This window comes from Chiloscyllium plagiosum, unplaced genomic scaffold (assembly GCF_037043375.1).
Source record: "Chiloscyllium plagiosum isolate Xiang-an unplaced genomic scaffold, Cpla_swu_hap1 HiC_scaffold_33, whole genome shotgun sequence".
Classification (NCBI taxonomy): Eukaryota; Metazoa; Chordata; class Chondrichthyes; order Orectolobiformes; family Hemiscylliidae; genus Chiloscyllium; species Chiloscyllium plagiosum.
In genome coordinates, this window is record NW_028270171.1 from 17,866,991 (window position 1) to 17,883,081 (window position 16,091).

Consider the following 16,091-nt stretch of genomic DNA (forward strand, 5'->3'; position numbering starts at 1 on the left):
GGGAAGAAGCTGCTCTTGAATGTATCCCTACATGTATTCAAATGTTTGCTTCTTCTGCCCAATGGAAGAGGTTGGAAGAGATTATAACTGGTGAGGGGTGGGCGGGGTCCTCAATGATGTTGGCTGCCTTCCTGAGGCAGTGGGAAGTGTAGATGGAGTCCATGGATGGAAGGCTGGTTCGTGTGATGGACTGGGCTGTGTTCACAACTCTCTGTAGTTTCTAACGGTCCTGGGCAGAGCAGTTGCCTTTCAAAGCCGCGATGTGTCTGGATAGAATGTTTTCTATAATGCATCTCTAAAAATTGGTAAGAGTCTTTGTGGACGTGCTGAATTTCCGTAGCCTCTTGAGGGAGGAGAGATATTGCTGTGCTTTCTTAACCATAGCGTCAACATGGGTGGCCCAGGATAGATTATTGGTCATTATCACTCCCATGTACTTGCTGCTCAAACACACCTCTGGTGTAGGTGAGATTTGAACCCAGGGCCATCTAGCTCAGTGGTAGGGATACAATCACTGTTCCACCAGAATCCTCAGTCATGAATATTATATTTAAGCATTGGATTGGGACTATAAGAAAGAATTTTTGACTCGAGGCAAGCAAGCTGCTACCTAAGACAGGACTGGAATTTAATTAGGTGAGTGGAGAAGCTGGCTAGTTCCTTCAGCCCTATCTCATGTTTAAACAACCTTCCAGTTAAACCTTAGTCTCAAAGAATAGCCAGGAGAAGCTCATTTATTGCTTAATTAAACAAAAGAGAACCGCAGTTGCTGGAAGACAGAAAAAAAATCAAATTGCTCGAGAAACTCAGCAGGTCTGCCTCATCTGTGGAGAGAGAGAAAGCAGAGTTAGCGTTTCAGGACTAGTGACAATGGCCTGTACCGGTCAGTGCATTGAGTATAGGAGTTGGGGGGGGGTCATGCTGTGGTGTACAAGACATTGGTTAGGCCACTTTTAGAATACTGTGTTCAATTCTGGTCTCCTTAATATAGGAAAGATATAGATAAACCTGAAAGGGCTCAGAAAAGATTTACAAGCACGTTGCTAGGATTGTAGGATTTGAGCTATAGGGAGACGCTGAATAGGCTGGGGATGTTTTCCCTGGAACATCAGTGACTGAGGGGTGACCTTATCGAGGTTTATAAAATCATGAGGGGCGTGGATAGGATGAATAGTCAAGGTCTTTTTCACAGGGGATGGGAGTCCAAAACTAGAGGGCATAGGTTTAGGGTGAGAGGGGAAAGATTTAAAAGGGACCTAAGGGACAATTTGTTTCATGCAGAAGGTGGTGTGTGTATGGAATGAGCTGCCAGAGGGAGTGGTGGAGGCTGGTACAATTACAACATTTAAAAGGCATCTGGATGGGTACATGAATAGGAAGGGTTTGGAGGGATAAGGGCCAAATGCTGGCAAGTGAGACTAAATTAGTTTGGGCTATCTGGTCAGCATGGACACGTTGGGCCGAAGGGTCTGCTTCCATGCTGCACAATTCCATGACCTCTTCAGAGTTCTGAGTTTTTTCAGCAACTTTGCCTCCCCTAATTTCATACAGCACGGAATCAGACCCTTCGGTACAACCAGTCCTTGCAGAACATAACCCCAAACTAAAGTAGTCCTGCCTGCCTCTACTTGGCCCATATCCTAGGAAAAGAAGTGGCGCTGCGGGAAAAATAATTGCCCCTGAAGTCACAGAGGCGATTAAACCCAGAGGCCCATCAGATCGTGTGGATGTGCTGAATATTTCCGCCCACACATTTCTAATCTCTTCTGAGGAACTTTGACAAGCAGTGGAGCAGTAGGACCCAGTGGAATCCAACTGGTGAGGCTGTTTATGCTTTGTTAGGACTTAGTCACAGGTGTCTGCAAAGTCTTTACCTTGACAAGACTCTATTTCTCTCGATGTGAGCTCAGCAAAACACTCTCTCCATCCTGAGGGAAGAATCCAGACTTTGACAGAGCACTAAGTGACCCTCCTTTAAAAGTATTGATCGCTTGGTTGCTCAATAGAGCTGTTTTTAATTTCCATTCCAGACTGCAAAAAAAAAACCTTGCCACTGTCAGTTTTTCTCCAGGAAAGACCTGTCAACTGAAAGTGTGCTGCGGATGCCTGGCACAGAGCAACAGAAATATTCAAGTGTGCACCTGAGGATTGAACATGAACCGGCAGGAGCACTCCGAATTTATCCCAGCGCCAATGAACGTGGTCAGGAATAACATGAACGGGCAGGAGCCCCCCGAATTTATCCCAGCGCCAATGAACATGGTCAGGAATAACATGAACGGGCAGGAGCCCCCTGAATTTATCCCAGCGCCAATGAACATGGTCAGGACCAACATGAACTGGCACCCCAACGCAGAATTTGTAAGTTGCAATGTTGCTGTGAGATTTGTTGCATTTTACAATGACACTGTGGGCAGTCCCCTTCCAGTTCCAACCAACGCGTTATGTCTCCAGGGCTTGGGGTCAATCGGCTGTTTTCCAAAAGTACTTGGGTTCTGTTGAATAGTCCAGTCGATTCTCGTAGATGTGGCTCGGTCCCAACTCTGAGAGAGAAGCTGGAGAGTCCCGCACACCCATCAAAGGCTGGAGAGCTAATTCTGTGATGACTGGAGGGGTAGGGGTGCAGAACTGGAGAGATGGTGCACTGAAGGGGTGCACAACTGGAGGGCTGGTGTATTGGAGGGGTGCAGTGCTGGAGGGATGGTATATTGGCGGGGGTGCAGTACTGGGGGGTTGGTGTATTGGCGGGGGTGCAGTACTGGGGGGTTGGTATATTGGAAGGGGTGCAGTACTGGAGGGTTGGTGTATTGGAAGGGGTGCAGTACTGGAGGGTTGGTATATTGGAGGGGTGCAGTGCTGGAGGGATGGTATATTGAGGGGTGCAGTGCTGGAGGGATGGTATATTGAGGGGTGCAGTGCTGGAGGGATGGTATATTGAGGGGTGCAGTGCTGGAGGGATGGTATATTGAGGGGTGCAGTGCTGGAGGGATGGTATATTGAGGGGTGCAGTGCTGGAGGGATGGTGTATTGGAGGGGGTGCAGTGCTGGAGGGATGGTGTATTGGAGGGGGTGCAGGACTGGAGGGATGGTATATTGAGGGGTGCAGTGCTGGAGGGATGGTATATTGAGGGGTGCAGTGCTGGAGGGATGGTATATTGAGGGGTGCAGTGCTGGAGGGATGGTGTATTGGAGGGGGTGCAGGACTGGAGGGATGGTGTATTGGAGGGGGTGCAGTGCTGGAGGGATGGTGTATTGGAGGGGGTGCAGGACTGGAGGGATGGTGTATTGGAGGGGGTGCAGGACTGGAGGGATGGTGTATTGGAGGGGGTGCAGGACTGGAGGGTTGGTGCATTGGAGGGGGTGCAGGACTGGAGGGATGGTGTACTGGAGGGGGTGCAGTGCTGGAGGGATGGTGTATTGGAGGGGGTGCAGGACTGGAGGGTTGGTGCATTGGAGGGGGTGCAGGACTGGAGGGATGGTGTACTGGAGGTTTGGTGTATTGGAGGGGTGCGGTACTGGAGGTTTGGTGTATTGGAGGGGTGCGGTACTGGAGGTTTGGTGTATTGGAGGGGTGCGGTACTGGAGGGAGGGTGAATTGGTGGGGTGTAGTACTGGAGGGAGGGTGAATTGGTGGGGTGTAGTACTGGAGGAAGGGTGTATTCGAGGGGTGCAGTACTGGAGGGGTGCTGCACTGTCGATGATGTTTCTAAGAAGAGCCCTTCACCTTCAGGCCTTGTCTTCCCTCTCTCTTTCTCACGTGGACCTAAAGCATCCCCTCCCCAAACCATTCTTCCAGGAGCAGGAGACTTCTCCCTGGGGATCCTGGCCAATATTTATCCCTCACCGACATTAATAAAAGATTATCTAGTCATTATTGCTGCAGGCAGACAACCTGCTGCTGTTGCTACATCACATGGTCAAATAAAGACATGTATCTGAATAGCTCTAAGGACTGGAAAGGTGCTATATAAATGGCAGTCTCTTTTTGCTGGTCCTTGTGGTTCAAACAGAAAGGATCCATCACACTTACAATAAGGCTCACACTGATGTGTTTGATTCTGATATGTTTCCGTCTTCTACTCAGTGCCATAGTCCTGATCCTGTGCTACTCTTTTCCCCAGGGTTGAAAGCTCTGGTGAATTGGCCAGCATCTCAGGAATTGTTTTCAGAATCGGCAGAATTTGTTTGCCCACCAGCTATGGGGTAAGAAGGGGTGCATTCGCCTCCTCTGAGCTTCAGTGTAGAGCTCACAGTTTGAGGCCCAGCCTCAGGCCTGGGAATAATGTTCCTCACTGCTCCAATACAGCAGGTGCGGCCTAGCTCCTGTACCTCTCCCCAGAGTCACCAACACAACCCTGGGCTCTCCCACCCCCACCTCACTGAATCCTTTGAGATTAATTAGCCACTCCCTCCAACCCTTACTGAACCCATTATGGAACTGTTTTCCGAGTGGGCGGAATGGAAGAATCCAAAATATTACTTTGTGACGTTAGAAGAGGCAAAAAGACAAATTCAGGAAAGATAATTTTGTTTCGTTTGACATGAAAATGAGGAATGTTTGCTTGTTAATCCTCCTTGGAATTTCCTGGAGCTGAACAACCAGTACCATTTTTCTGTCTCCTTTGCATTTCTTGCGCATGCTTGCTCATTGGTTTTGGAAAAAAAATTGTAACTGGGCTGTTAGATTGAGTAAGGCAGCAAGTCATATTGGAGAGTCCTTGGATAATATCTCTAACCATGGCTGGCAGTGGGACCGGGGAGGCTAAATCTTCTGAGCTATCTCAAACATAGTAGAGCTGGGGTAAAGTCACTGTAGTCCACCTCTCTCAGTGAGACCGAGAGAAATACCTGGTGGTAGTTTAACCTAAGGGTCATCGTGTCTCAGATGAGGAGAGAGGCTGAGAAGGACAGTCCTTCATGGTCAGCTCAGCTGGTGCTGGAATTGAACCTGAATCACTCTACATCACCAATCATCCATCCAGCCAACTGAGCTAGGCAAAAGTGAGGACTGCAGATGCTGGAAATCAGAGTCTAGATTAGAGTGGTGCTAGAAAAGCACAGCAGGACAGGCAGCATCCGAGGAGCAGGAAAATTGACATTTCGGGCAAAAGCCCTTCATCAGGAATGAAGGGCTTTTGCCCGAAACGTCAATTTTCCTGCTCCTTGGATGCTACCTGACCTGTGCTTTTCCAGCACCCCTCTAATCTAGCCAACTGAGCTAACCAACCCCAAGGTCAGGGGCACCCATGTCTCCATCATGCACTCATCAAAATCTCTTCCTGCCCTGGCAGCTTGCATCGGAATGATTTTCCCGAGAGTATCTTTTGACTGATAATGTGGGAATGAGATTATTTTCACTCCCTTGTCAGATCACTTTGCTCTATCTGGAGTACATTGACTTTACAAAATCTTGGTCTCTATTTTAAGATTCCTGAATGCCAAGAGGCAGAAGTCTTGCCCTGGTTGGATAAATCTCTGGTCGTTCTGTAATTGGTGTTACAGTTCTGGGCACCACACCTCAGGAAGGATACATTGGCCTTGGAAGTGAGCATTGATACAATTCACTGGGATATGGCAGGCGAAAGAGTTAAATTATTACGGCAGGTTGCATAGACAAGGTTTTGCCTTCCTCTATGAGCGTGGCGGATGAAGCAGTGGGTCTAACCGACGTACTTAAAATGATCTTAGAAGTTCTGGATTGTTTAGCTCAGTTGGTTGCAGGTTAATGCCAAGAGTGTGGGTTCAATCTCTGAATCAGCTGGTGGTAGTACATGGAGGACTAGAATTGAGTGGTTTCCCTGAATCCAGTGCCTCTCTCTAATGGAAAGAGATGCCTATGTTCTGTATGCCAAATTGCCCCACTACCCAGAGTAGGGGCAAAGGGACCATGCCCTTTGATGGAAAACTGCAAATCAAGGGAAAATAATGTTAAAATTCGAGCTTGGCAGTTCTTATATGATGTCAGGAAGGTCTTCTTCACACAAGTAGGGAAATTTAGAGACCTCCAACCAACTGACTCTATCAATGGAGTCAATGGGGGAGAGCGTCAATGGAAAATCTCAAGATTGAGATCATCATTAGGCAAGGGGCTACAGAACCAAGGCAGGTAGATTGGATCCATGTACATATGAGCCAGAAATGGAACGGGATGAGGTGGGAGTGGGGGAGAGTGGGAGGAATGTCATCTACCATCACCAGAGACACAGAAGCAGAACTCTCTTACGTGGCCGGCCTTTCACCGGCGTATCTGTGCATCGAGAAAGGAGCCAGCCACCAAATCTGTCAACATGAGGATTTTCACCCCTGTAGTAAATCATTACTCAGACTCTGTCCCTGAAAGGACAGACTCGGTTTTAAGGTCAATCCTTTCAAAACGCTGATGTGTAGTTTGACTACAAGGGTCATGCGAAAGCAAACACCAGCCTTTGAAATTTGAGTGCCCTGATTCTGGGATTTTACTTTTCCTGAATGAATGAAGAAAACTTTGCATTTGTAGAGCAGTTTCCACCTCCCCTTGCTCTCCAACAGTGTTCCTATTCAATGGAGGGTTTTTAAAAGGCTTGTAGTTGGAAGGCAAGAGGCAAGGGAGCCAATTTGCACACAATAAGTTCCTACAAACAACAACCAGGGAATAAACAGATAATCAGCACTTTTTGTGTCAATAAATTCTTTCACGGGATGTGAGCATTGTTGGAAAAGACAACATTTGTTCATCCCAATCTGCTCTTGAGAGCACCATCAGAAATAGGAACAGGAGGAGGCCATTCAGCCCCTCGTACCTGCTCCACCATTCAACAGGATCATTGCTAATCTGACATTCCTCACCTTCACTTTCCCTGTAACCCTACAATCTCCAACTGATCAAGAATCTATCTCCACCTTAAGTATACGCAAGGACTCTGTCCCCCACAGCTCTCTGCGGCAAAGAGTTTCAAAGACTCACAACTCTCTGAGAGAAGAGGTTCCTCCTCATCTCAGGCTTCAATGTCACACAACACCAGGTTATGGTCCAACAGGTTTATTTGGAAGTACAAGCTTTAGGAGCGCTGCTCCTTGGACAGGTAACTAGTGGAGCAGGATCATAAGGATACGTGCCCTATGATCATGCTCCACCAGCTACCTACCGAAGGGTCAGTACTCTGAAAGCTGTTGGACAAAAAGGAAGAAAAAACTATAACCAGGAAATTTAGAAAAAAAAGCAAAACAAAGAAAGAAAATAAAAATAAATCTGTTGGACTATAAGCTGGTATTGTGTGATTTTTAACTTGGTCCACCCCAGTCCAACACGGACATCTCCACATCAGTCTTAAATGTGTGCCTCTTTATTCTGACACTGTGCCCTCTGGTTCTAGACTCTCCCATCAGTGGAAACATCCTCTCAGCATTGACTCTGTCAAACCCCTTAAGAATCTAATATGTTTCAATGAGATCATCTCTCATTCTTCTAAACTCCAGTGACTAAAGTCCCAACTTGTTTAACTTTTGCTCATTTGACAATCCCTCTATACCAGGGATCATCCTAGTGAATCTTCTCTGAACTGCTTCCAATGAAATGATATTTTCCTTAAATAAGGAGACCAAAACTGCTCACAGTCCTCCAGATGTGCTTCCATCCACAGTGCTTTTGTACAGTTGTAGTAAGACTTCCCTAATCTTATACTCCAACCCCCTTTGAAATAAGGGCCAAGATTCCATTCGCTGTCCTGATTACCTACAGCCCCTGTGTGATAGCTTTCTGAGCACAGGTCCTCTCAAGCACCTTGGTTCACAGCTTTCTGGAATTTTTTTCCATTTCAATTACGTCCTGTCCTTTTGCACTCCCTTCCAAAATGAACAACTTCTCATTGTACTAGAGCAGATGGTCTTAAAGTTCGGAAGTCCATCAGTGGTTAACACTGCTGCTTCACAGACCCTGGTTCAATTCTACCCTCAGGTGACTGTCTGTGTGGAGTTTGCACATTCTCCCCACGTCCTCGTGGGTTTCCTCCGGGTGCTCTGGTTTCCTCCCACAGTCCAAAGATGCACAGGCTAGTGGATTTGCCATGCTAAATTGCCCGTAATGTCCAGGAATGTGCAGGCTAGGTGGATTAGCCATGGGAAATGTAGGATTACAGGGATAGGATAGAGGGGTGGGTCTGGGTGGGATGCTGTTTGGAGGGTCAGTGTGGGCTCAATGGTTTGAATGGCCTGCTTCCACACTGTAGGGATGCTATGATTCTAAGTAAGGGAAAGAGGGTGGAAAGGGAGTTGGGCAGGAAGGGAATTTTAGGATTTTGACCTGGTGACAGTGAAGGAACAGTGATATATTTCCAAGTCAGGATGGTGTGTGGTTTAGAGGGGATATTGTAGGTGGTGGTGTTGCCATGTATCTGCTATCGTTGTCCTTCTAAATGGTAGAGGTGATGTCAAAAGAGCCTTGGTGAGTTGCTGCAGTGCGTCTTGTCGATGGTACACCCTGTTGCCTCGGTGCATCGATGGTGAAGTGAGAAAATGGTTAGAGACTTTTTCCAAGATGACGTTGTATTTCTTGAGCGTTTAAGTTCATCCAGGCAAGTGGAGGGTGTTCCACACACCCCACTTCCAACTTTTAATTTGTAGATGGTGGGCAGGCTTTAGACAATCAGGGCGTGAAATATTTGTCTCCGAATTCCTTGCTCTTTAAGCAAGAATATTTTGAATTCTATTCAGTTTCTGGTCAACAGGAACCTCCGGAATGTTGGTAGTGGAGATTCAGTGGTGGTGGCTGTGTCGCCATAGTCTTACCAAAACCTAAGGGCTGCTTTCTCATTTGAGAGAGAAGCGACTGGTGGTGATTTGACCTCAGGCAAGGGAAGAGGTTGAGAAGAAGAGTCCTTCATGGTAACATCAAACTGGCGATGGGAATTGAACCCACACTGTTGACATCACACCGCTCTGTAGGCCAACAATCCAACCGATTGAGCTAAACCAAACAAGATTCTGGGAAGTTTTGACAGGGGAGATGTTGACTTAGATGTTCTAGCACTAGTGAAGTCTCAAACCAGGGACATTAAGAAGGGAACATTCATTGTTTTAAAAAATGTGAAGAAATTTCTTTTCTCATAGTGAAAGGCTAGAATTTTCTAGCCCAAAGAATTGTGAAAGCTAAATGGGTAGGGGAGTGGATTTGATCGGCTTACTCTTCAGAGGGTCGGTATGGACGTGTTGAGCCGAAGGGACTGTTTCCACACAATAGGGATTCTGTGATTCTATCTCAAATTACCTTAAAAGAGGGTAGATAGATTTTTGAAATATTGAGTAGTTGAGGGCTATGATAATGAAGCATAAAAAGAGGAGTTGAGGCCTGGGTTGGCCCAGCCATGATCTGATAGAATGGGGGAGCAAGCTCAAGGGGATGAATGTCCTACTCCTGCTCTGATTCCTTGAGGGTCCATTTCATGTTTTTTTTTGTCCAAAGGGGAGCATGATACAATGTGCTAAAGGGGTGGCTCGGTGGTTAGCACTGCTGCCTCACTGCACCAGGATCCCAGGTTTGATTCCAGCCTCGGGTGACTGTCTGTGTGGAGTTTGCACATTCTGCCCGTGTCTGCGTGAGTTTCCTGCGGGTGCTCCAGTTTCCTCCCACAGTCCAAAGATGTGCAGGTTAGGGTGGATTGGCCATGCTAAATTGCCCTTAGTGCTAGGTGCATTAATCAGAGGGAAATGGGTCTGGGTGGGTTACTGTTCGGACGGTCAGTGTGGACGTGTTGGGCCGAAGGGCCTCTTTCCACACTGGAGGGAATCTAATCTAAATTCCCCTCAGTGGTGGAAATGCCATTGAATGTCAAGGAGCAGTGGTTAGGTTCTCTCTTGTTGGTGATGGTTATTGCCTGGCACCTGTGTGGTATGAATGTTACTTGACATTTGTGAGGCTAAGCCTGGATATTGTCCAGGCCTTCTTACATTTGAACGTGGGCTGCTTCAATGTCTGAGGAGTTGCAAGTGGTGCTGAATATTGTGTGATCTTCGGCGAGCGTCCCCACTCTGCCCTTATGAATGTTATTGATGTCGCAGTTGAAGATGGAGAGGGCAAAGAACTGAGGAAGTGAGAGTTCTTGCGATGCAGTGGCAGTGTTCCATACTCTGGATCACAAGGCCTAGGTTCAGTGTACAGTCATAGAGTCATACAGCATGGAAACAGATCCTTCAGTCCCACTGGTCCATGCTCATCCTGTTCCCACCTGCCTGCATTTGGCCCATACCCCTCCAAACCTTTCCTAGTCATGAACTTATCCAAACGTCTTTTAAACATTGTAACTGTACCTGCATCCACCACTTTCTCTGGCAGTTCATTCCACACATGAGCTACTCTCTGTGTAAAAACATTGCCGTCATGTCATTTTTAAATCTTTCTCCCCTCAACTTAAAAATATGCCCCCTAATTTTGAAAATCCCCTGCCTAAGGAAATTGACCATTGTCATTCATCTTATCCATGCCCCTCATGATTTTATAAACCTCACTAATTTCACCCCTCAACCTCCCACGCTACAGTGAAAATAGGTCCCAGCCTTTCCCAGATTTTTATATCTCACACCGTCCATTCCCGGCAACATCCTGGGAAATCCTTTCTGAGCCCTCTCCAGCTTAATAATATCCTTCTTATAACAGGGCGTTCAGAACTGTACCCTATACTTCAGAAGAGACCTCACCAATGCCCTATACAATCTCAACGTGACACTCCAACTCCTTTGCTCAAAGGTCTTTTTTTAAATTATTCATTCACAGGATGTGGGTGTCGCTGGCTAAGCCAGTATTTATTGCCCATCCCTAATTGCCCAGATTGATTTATAAAATCTACCTTGAGGAACTCCTGCAGGGATATCCTGAGATTGAGATTATGAGAGAGATGGACTGCAAAATGAAATATGTGGAGGATATTCTCAAATTTCTAAGGCATCATAGTACCAGTCATGATTCAGTGGTTCAATTGTCTAAATACACAAGAGGATTTGAGTTGGAGGATTTCAGCTATGGGAGAGACTGAACAGGCTGGGGCTGTTTTCCCTGGAACGTCGGAAGCTAAGGGGTGACCTTATAGAGGTTTACAAAATTATGAGGGGCATGGATAGGGTAAATAGGCAAAGTCTTTTCCCTGTGGTCAGGGAGTCCAGAACTAGAGGACATAGATTTAGGGTGAGAGGGGAAAGATATAAAAGAGACCTAAGGTGCAGCTTTTTCACACACAGGGTGTACGTGTATGGAATGAGCTGCCAGAGGAAGTGGTGAAGGCTGGTACAATTGCAACATCTAAGAGGCATTTGGATGTGTAAATGAATAGGAAGGGTTTGGGGGGATATGGGCCAGGTGCTGGCAGGTGGGACTAGATTGGGTTGGGATATCTGGTCGGCATGGACGGGTTGGATCGAAGGGTCTGTTTCCATGCTGTACATCTCTATGACTCTCAGACTCTATGACCTCCAACAACCACACCCATCTTCCTTTGTGCTTGGTATAATTTCAACCAGTGGAGACTTTCCCCCCAAATCCTATGAACTCCACACAGACAGTCACCCGAGGCTGGAATCGAACCTGGGACCCTGGTGCTGTGAGGGAGCAGTGCTAACCACATCGTGCTGCCCCGAATTTTCGGTACTGTTGCTGGAACATTGTGAGGGTCTGTAGCCTTTGCCGTCTCTAGTGCCTTTAGCCTTGATACCACGTGGCGTGAATAAATTTAGCTGAAGGCTGGTCTCTGTGTTGTTGGGGAGCACAGGAGAAGGCTGAGATGGATCGTCCACTTGGTATGTCTAGCTCAAGATGTTTGTAAATGCTTCAGTCTTGCCTTTTGCACTGATGTACCTTCCAGCTCATTGTTGAATTGTCCACCAATGTTCACAATTGGATGTGATAGGGCTGCAGAGCTTCGCTCCAATGCCTCACAACGCCAGGGACGCGGGTTCGATTCCTTCTTCGGGTGACTGCCTGTGTGGAGTTTGCACATTCTCCCTCTGTGGATTTCCTCCGGGTGGTCCGGTTTCCTCCCAATCCAAAGGTGTGCAGGTTAGGTGGATTAGCCATGCTAAATTGCCTGTAATGTCCAGGGATGTGCAGGCTAAGGGGATTAGTCATTGGAAATGCAGGGTTACGGGGAAATAAGGTTGGGGTGGGTCTGGGTGGGATGCTCTTCCAAGTGCCAGTGTGAACTCAATGGGCCGAATGGCCTGCTTCCACACTGTAAGGAGCCTACAATTCTACGCAGAATGAAGCAATTTGGCTGAAGATCGGTATTTATGATGCTGAGACCACAGCAGGAGGAGGGTGAGATCCATCATCCACTTGGTACATCTGACTGAAGATGCTTCACTCTTATCTGTTGCACTGATATATAGATTCCAGTTCATTGTTGAATTGTCCACCAGCATTCACATTTGGATGTGATAGGGCTGCAGAGCTTTGATCTGATGCTAAATTGCCCACAGTTTTAGGATCACATCGTCCTGTCTATTGCAACTCGCTCCTGCTATTTGCCATGCCTGTTTGGTAGCTGCACCAGATTGACATCTTATTTGTCGGTATGCATCGCACTGCTCCTGGCACAACCTCCTGCACTCTGAAGCAGGGTTGATCCCCTGGCTTGATGACAAAAGTAAAATGGAGGATATTTTTACATTGAACACAATTCTGCTGCAGCTGATGGCCCACAGCATCTCATGGATCGCCAGTTGTGAGTCGCTAGATCATTTGTGAATTCCTATTGAAGAGCTTTCGCCCGAAACATCGATTCTCCTGCTCCTCAGATGCTGCCTGACCTGCTGTGCTTTCCCGGCACCACATTCTTGACTCCAATCTCCAGCATCTGCAGTCCTCACTTTCGCCCAGTTGTGAATCTAACTCATTCAGGAAGGTGGCAGTGCCACACAACACACTGAATGGTTATCCTCAACACACACTACCTGGCCGATATACCCTTCAGGGTTCGCCAATGGGTAATGCCACTCTTGGTGATAGAGATTGAAGTCAAGTATATTCTGTCAACCTTTCCAATGATGTTCAAAATGGCATAGAGCCGATTCGTCAGCTGGGGGACGAAAGGGTGAAGATAATCGACAGAATGTTTCCTTGCCCAAATTTGACCTGACGCCATGTGACTTCACGAGTCTAGCGTCTGTCCATCATCTCCAAGGCAGAAGTCAAAAGTGTGATGGAATGCTCCCTATTGGCTGGAAATCTGCAGCTCCATTGATGAAAGTAAAAAGCTTGACACCATCCAGGGCAAAATAGCAACTTGATTGAGTTAAGGAAGAGAGACAGATGGAACATTTTGATTTAAGGTGACCCAAAAATGACTCTGCTCTTGTATGGATTACTCAAGCGTTCACATCCAGGTTGGAGGTGGGGGTGTTGACTATCCCAACCAATGCACACACACACACACACACACACACACACACACACGCATATAAAAAGAAGAGAAGGAGAAAACGTTTACAATAACAAAATACTTTAAAAACCAAAGATATTGGTATAAATCCATGTGATTGAGAGAATCCAGAGAGTTTGCTGAAGGCAGAGTGAATCAGAAATTTCTTTGAAGTTTAAAAACAGAAATCTCTGGAAAAGCTCAGCAGATCTGGTAGCATCTGTGGAGAGAAATCAGTTACTGTTCCGCGTCCAGTGACCCTTCCTCTGAACTTGGGCTGTCCTTCTTCAGTTCTAAGGAAGGGTCACTTGGCCCAAAACTTTGATTTCTCTCCACAGAATATAGAACATAGAACAGTAGAGCACAGGATCAGGCCCTTCGGCCCACAATAGTGTGCCGAACATAACGTCAAATAAACTAATCTCTTCCGCCTGCCCTTGGTCCATGCCCCTCCATGCCTTGCATATTCATGTGCTCATCTAAAAGTCACTTAAATTCCCTCCGTCGTGTCTGTCTCCACCACCACCCCTGGCAATGCGTTCCAGACTCCTACCACTCTCTGTGTAAAAAAACGTGCCCCACGCATCTGCTTTGAACTTTCCCCCTCTCACATCCATGACTCTAGTTTTAGACATTTCAACTCTGGGAAAAAGGTTTTGACCGTTATCCTTATCCATGCATCTCATAACTTTATAGATATAGAACATAGAACAATACAACGCAGAACAGGCCCTTCGGCCCTCAATGTTGCGTCAACCTGTGAACTACTCTCCGTTTTCCCCCCCCCCCCACACTATCCCATCATCATCCATGTGCTCATCTAAGGATTGTTTAAATCTCCCTAATATGGCTGAGTTGACTACATTAGCAGGTAGGGCATTCCACGCCCTTACCACTCTCTGCGTAAAGAACCTGCTTCTGATGTCTGTCTTAAATCTATCACCCCTCAATTTGTAGTTATGGCCCCTCGTACAAGCTGACGTCATCATCCTAGGAAAAAGACTTTCACTGTCTACCCTATCTAATCCTCTGATCATCTTGTATGTCTATCAAATCCCCTCTTAGCCTTCTTCTTTCCAATGAGAACAGACCCAAGTCTCTCAGCCTTTCAGACTTGTATCTAATCTCCCCACGGCTTCTGCGGGAAAACAACTCGTGTTTTTCTAGCCTGTCCTTGTATCTCAAACCCTGGAATCCAGACAGCATCCTGGTAAACCTCTTTTATACCCTCTCCAAACCCTTCGCATCCTGTTGTGGTTCTGTTCGCCGAGCTGGGAATTTGTGTTGCAGACGTTTCGTCCCCTGTCTAGTTGACATCCTCAGTGCTTGGGAGTCTCCTGTGAAGCGCTTCTGTGATGTTTCCTCCGGCATTTGTAGTGGCCTGTCCCTGCCGCTTCCGGTTGTCAGTTCCAGCTGTCCGCTACAGTGGTCGGTATATTGGGTTTAGGTCGATGTGCTTATTGATTGAATCTGTGGATGAGTGCCATGCCTCTAGGAATTCCCTGGCTGTTCTCTGTTTGGCTTGTCCTATGATAGTAGTGTTGTCCCAGTCGAACTCATGTTGCTTGTCATCTGTGTGTGTGGCTACTAAGGATAGCTGGTCGTGTCGTTTCGTAGCTAGTTGATGTTCATGGATGCGGATCGTTAGCTGTCTTCCTGTTTGTTCTATGTAGTGTTTTGTACAGTCCTTGCATGGGATTTTGTACACTACATTGGTTTTGCTCATGCTGGGTATCGGGTCCTTTGTCCTAGTGAGTTGTTGTCAGAGAGTGGCTGTTGGATTGTGTGCTGTTATGAGTCCTAGTGGTCGCAGTAGTCTGGCTGTCAGTTCAGAAATGTCCTTGGTGTATGGAAAATGCTGGAGGAACCAACACAGAAGCGCTTCACAGGAGGCTCCCAAGCACTGAGGATGTCACCTAGACAGGGGACGAAACGTCTGCAACACAAATTCCCAGCTCGGCGAACAGAACCACAACAACGAGCACCCGAGCTACAAATCTTCTCACAATCTTTGAACCTTCACATCCTTCCTGTAATGTGGCAGCCAGAATTGAATGTAACATTCTTAAAGTGTGGTCTAACCAAAGTAATATAAAGCTGCAAAATGAAATGCTGACTCTCGTACTCAATTCCCTGACCAATGAAGGCAAGCATGCCATATGCCTTCTTTACTGCCCTATCTACTTGTGTGGCCACTAACAGGGAACTATGGACTTGAACCCCAAGATCCCACTCTACATCAATGCTGTTCAGGCACGTGCCATTAACAGTATAATTTTCCTTAACATCTGATCTCCCAAAATCCAGTTTAAAAGTTACACAAGATAATATAGTTTTCTATGAGTTTATAATCGCTTTCAGTTCTTGTGAATCTGAGAATTGGAACTCTATTCACCAATAGTGCAGGGCTGCAGAAGCACGTACCATTACAAAACATAGTTACCAAGTCTCTTTCAGCAGCCCATAACATCTCCCATTATGGAAGACAAAGGCAGCAGTTCTAAATTTGTTCATTGGATGTGGGCATCACTGGCTGGGTCAACATTTATTGACCATCCATAACTGCTGTTGAGAAGATGATTGTAGTTTGTTACTTGAACTCATGACTCAAATGGTCAACTTGTTCACGCAAAGAATAGAATAGAAACAAGCCCTTCAGCCCAACAAGTCCACACCAACCTCTCCAAAGAGTAACCCACCCAGTCCCCTCTC

General features: G+C 46.7%; 1 protein-coding gene across 1 annotated transcript in view; it reads left to right on the top strand.

Moving 5' to 3' along the window:
• Positions 1-1,857: 1,857 nt before the first annotated feature.
• The window catches only part of tmprss6 (transmembrane serine protease 6), a 90,621-nt gene continuing 76,387 nt past the window's right edge, over positions 1,858-16,091 (top strand). Inside the window, exon 1 of the mRNA XM_043679802.2 lies at positions 1,858-2,361. Coding sequence (XP_043535737.1) covers positions 2,155-2,361 — 207 coding nt within the window. The 5' untranslated portion in view covers positions 1,858-2,154. The remainder of the gene's footprint in view (positions 2,362-16,091) is intronic.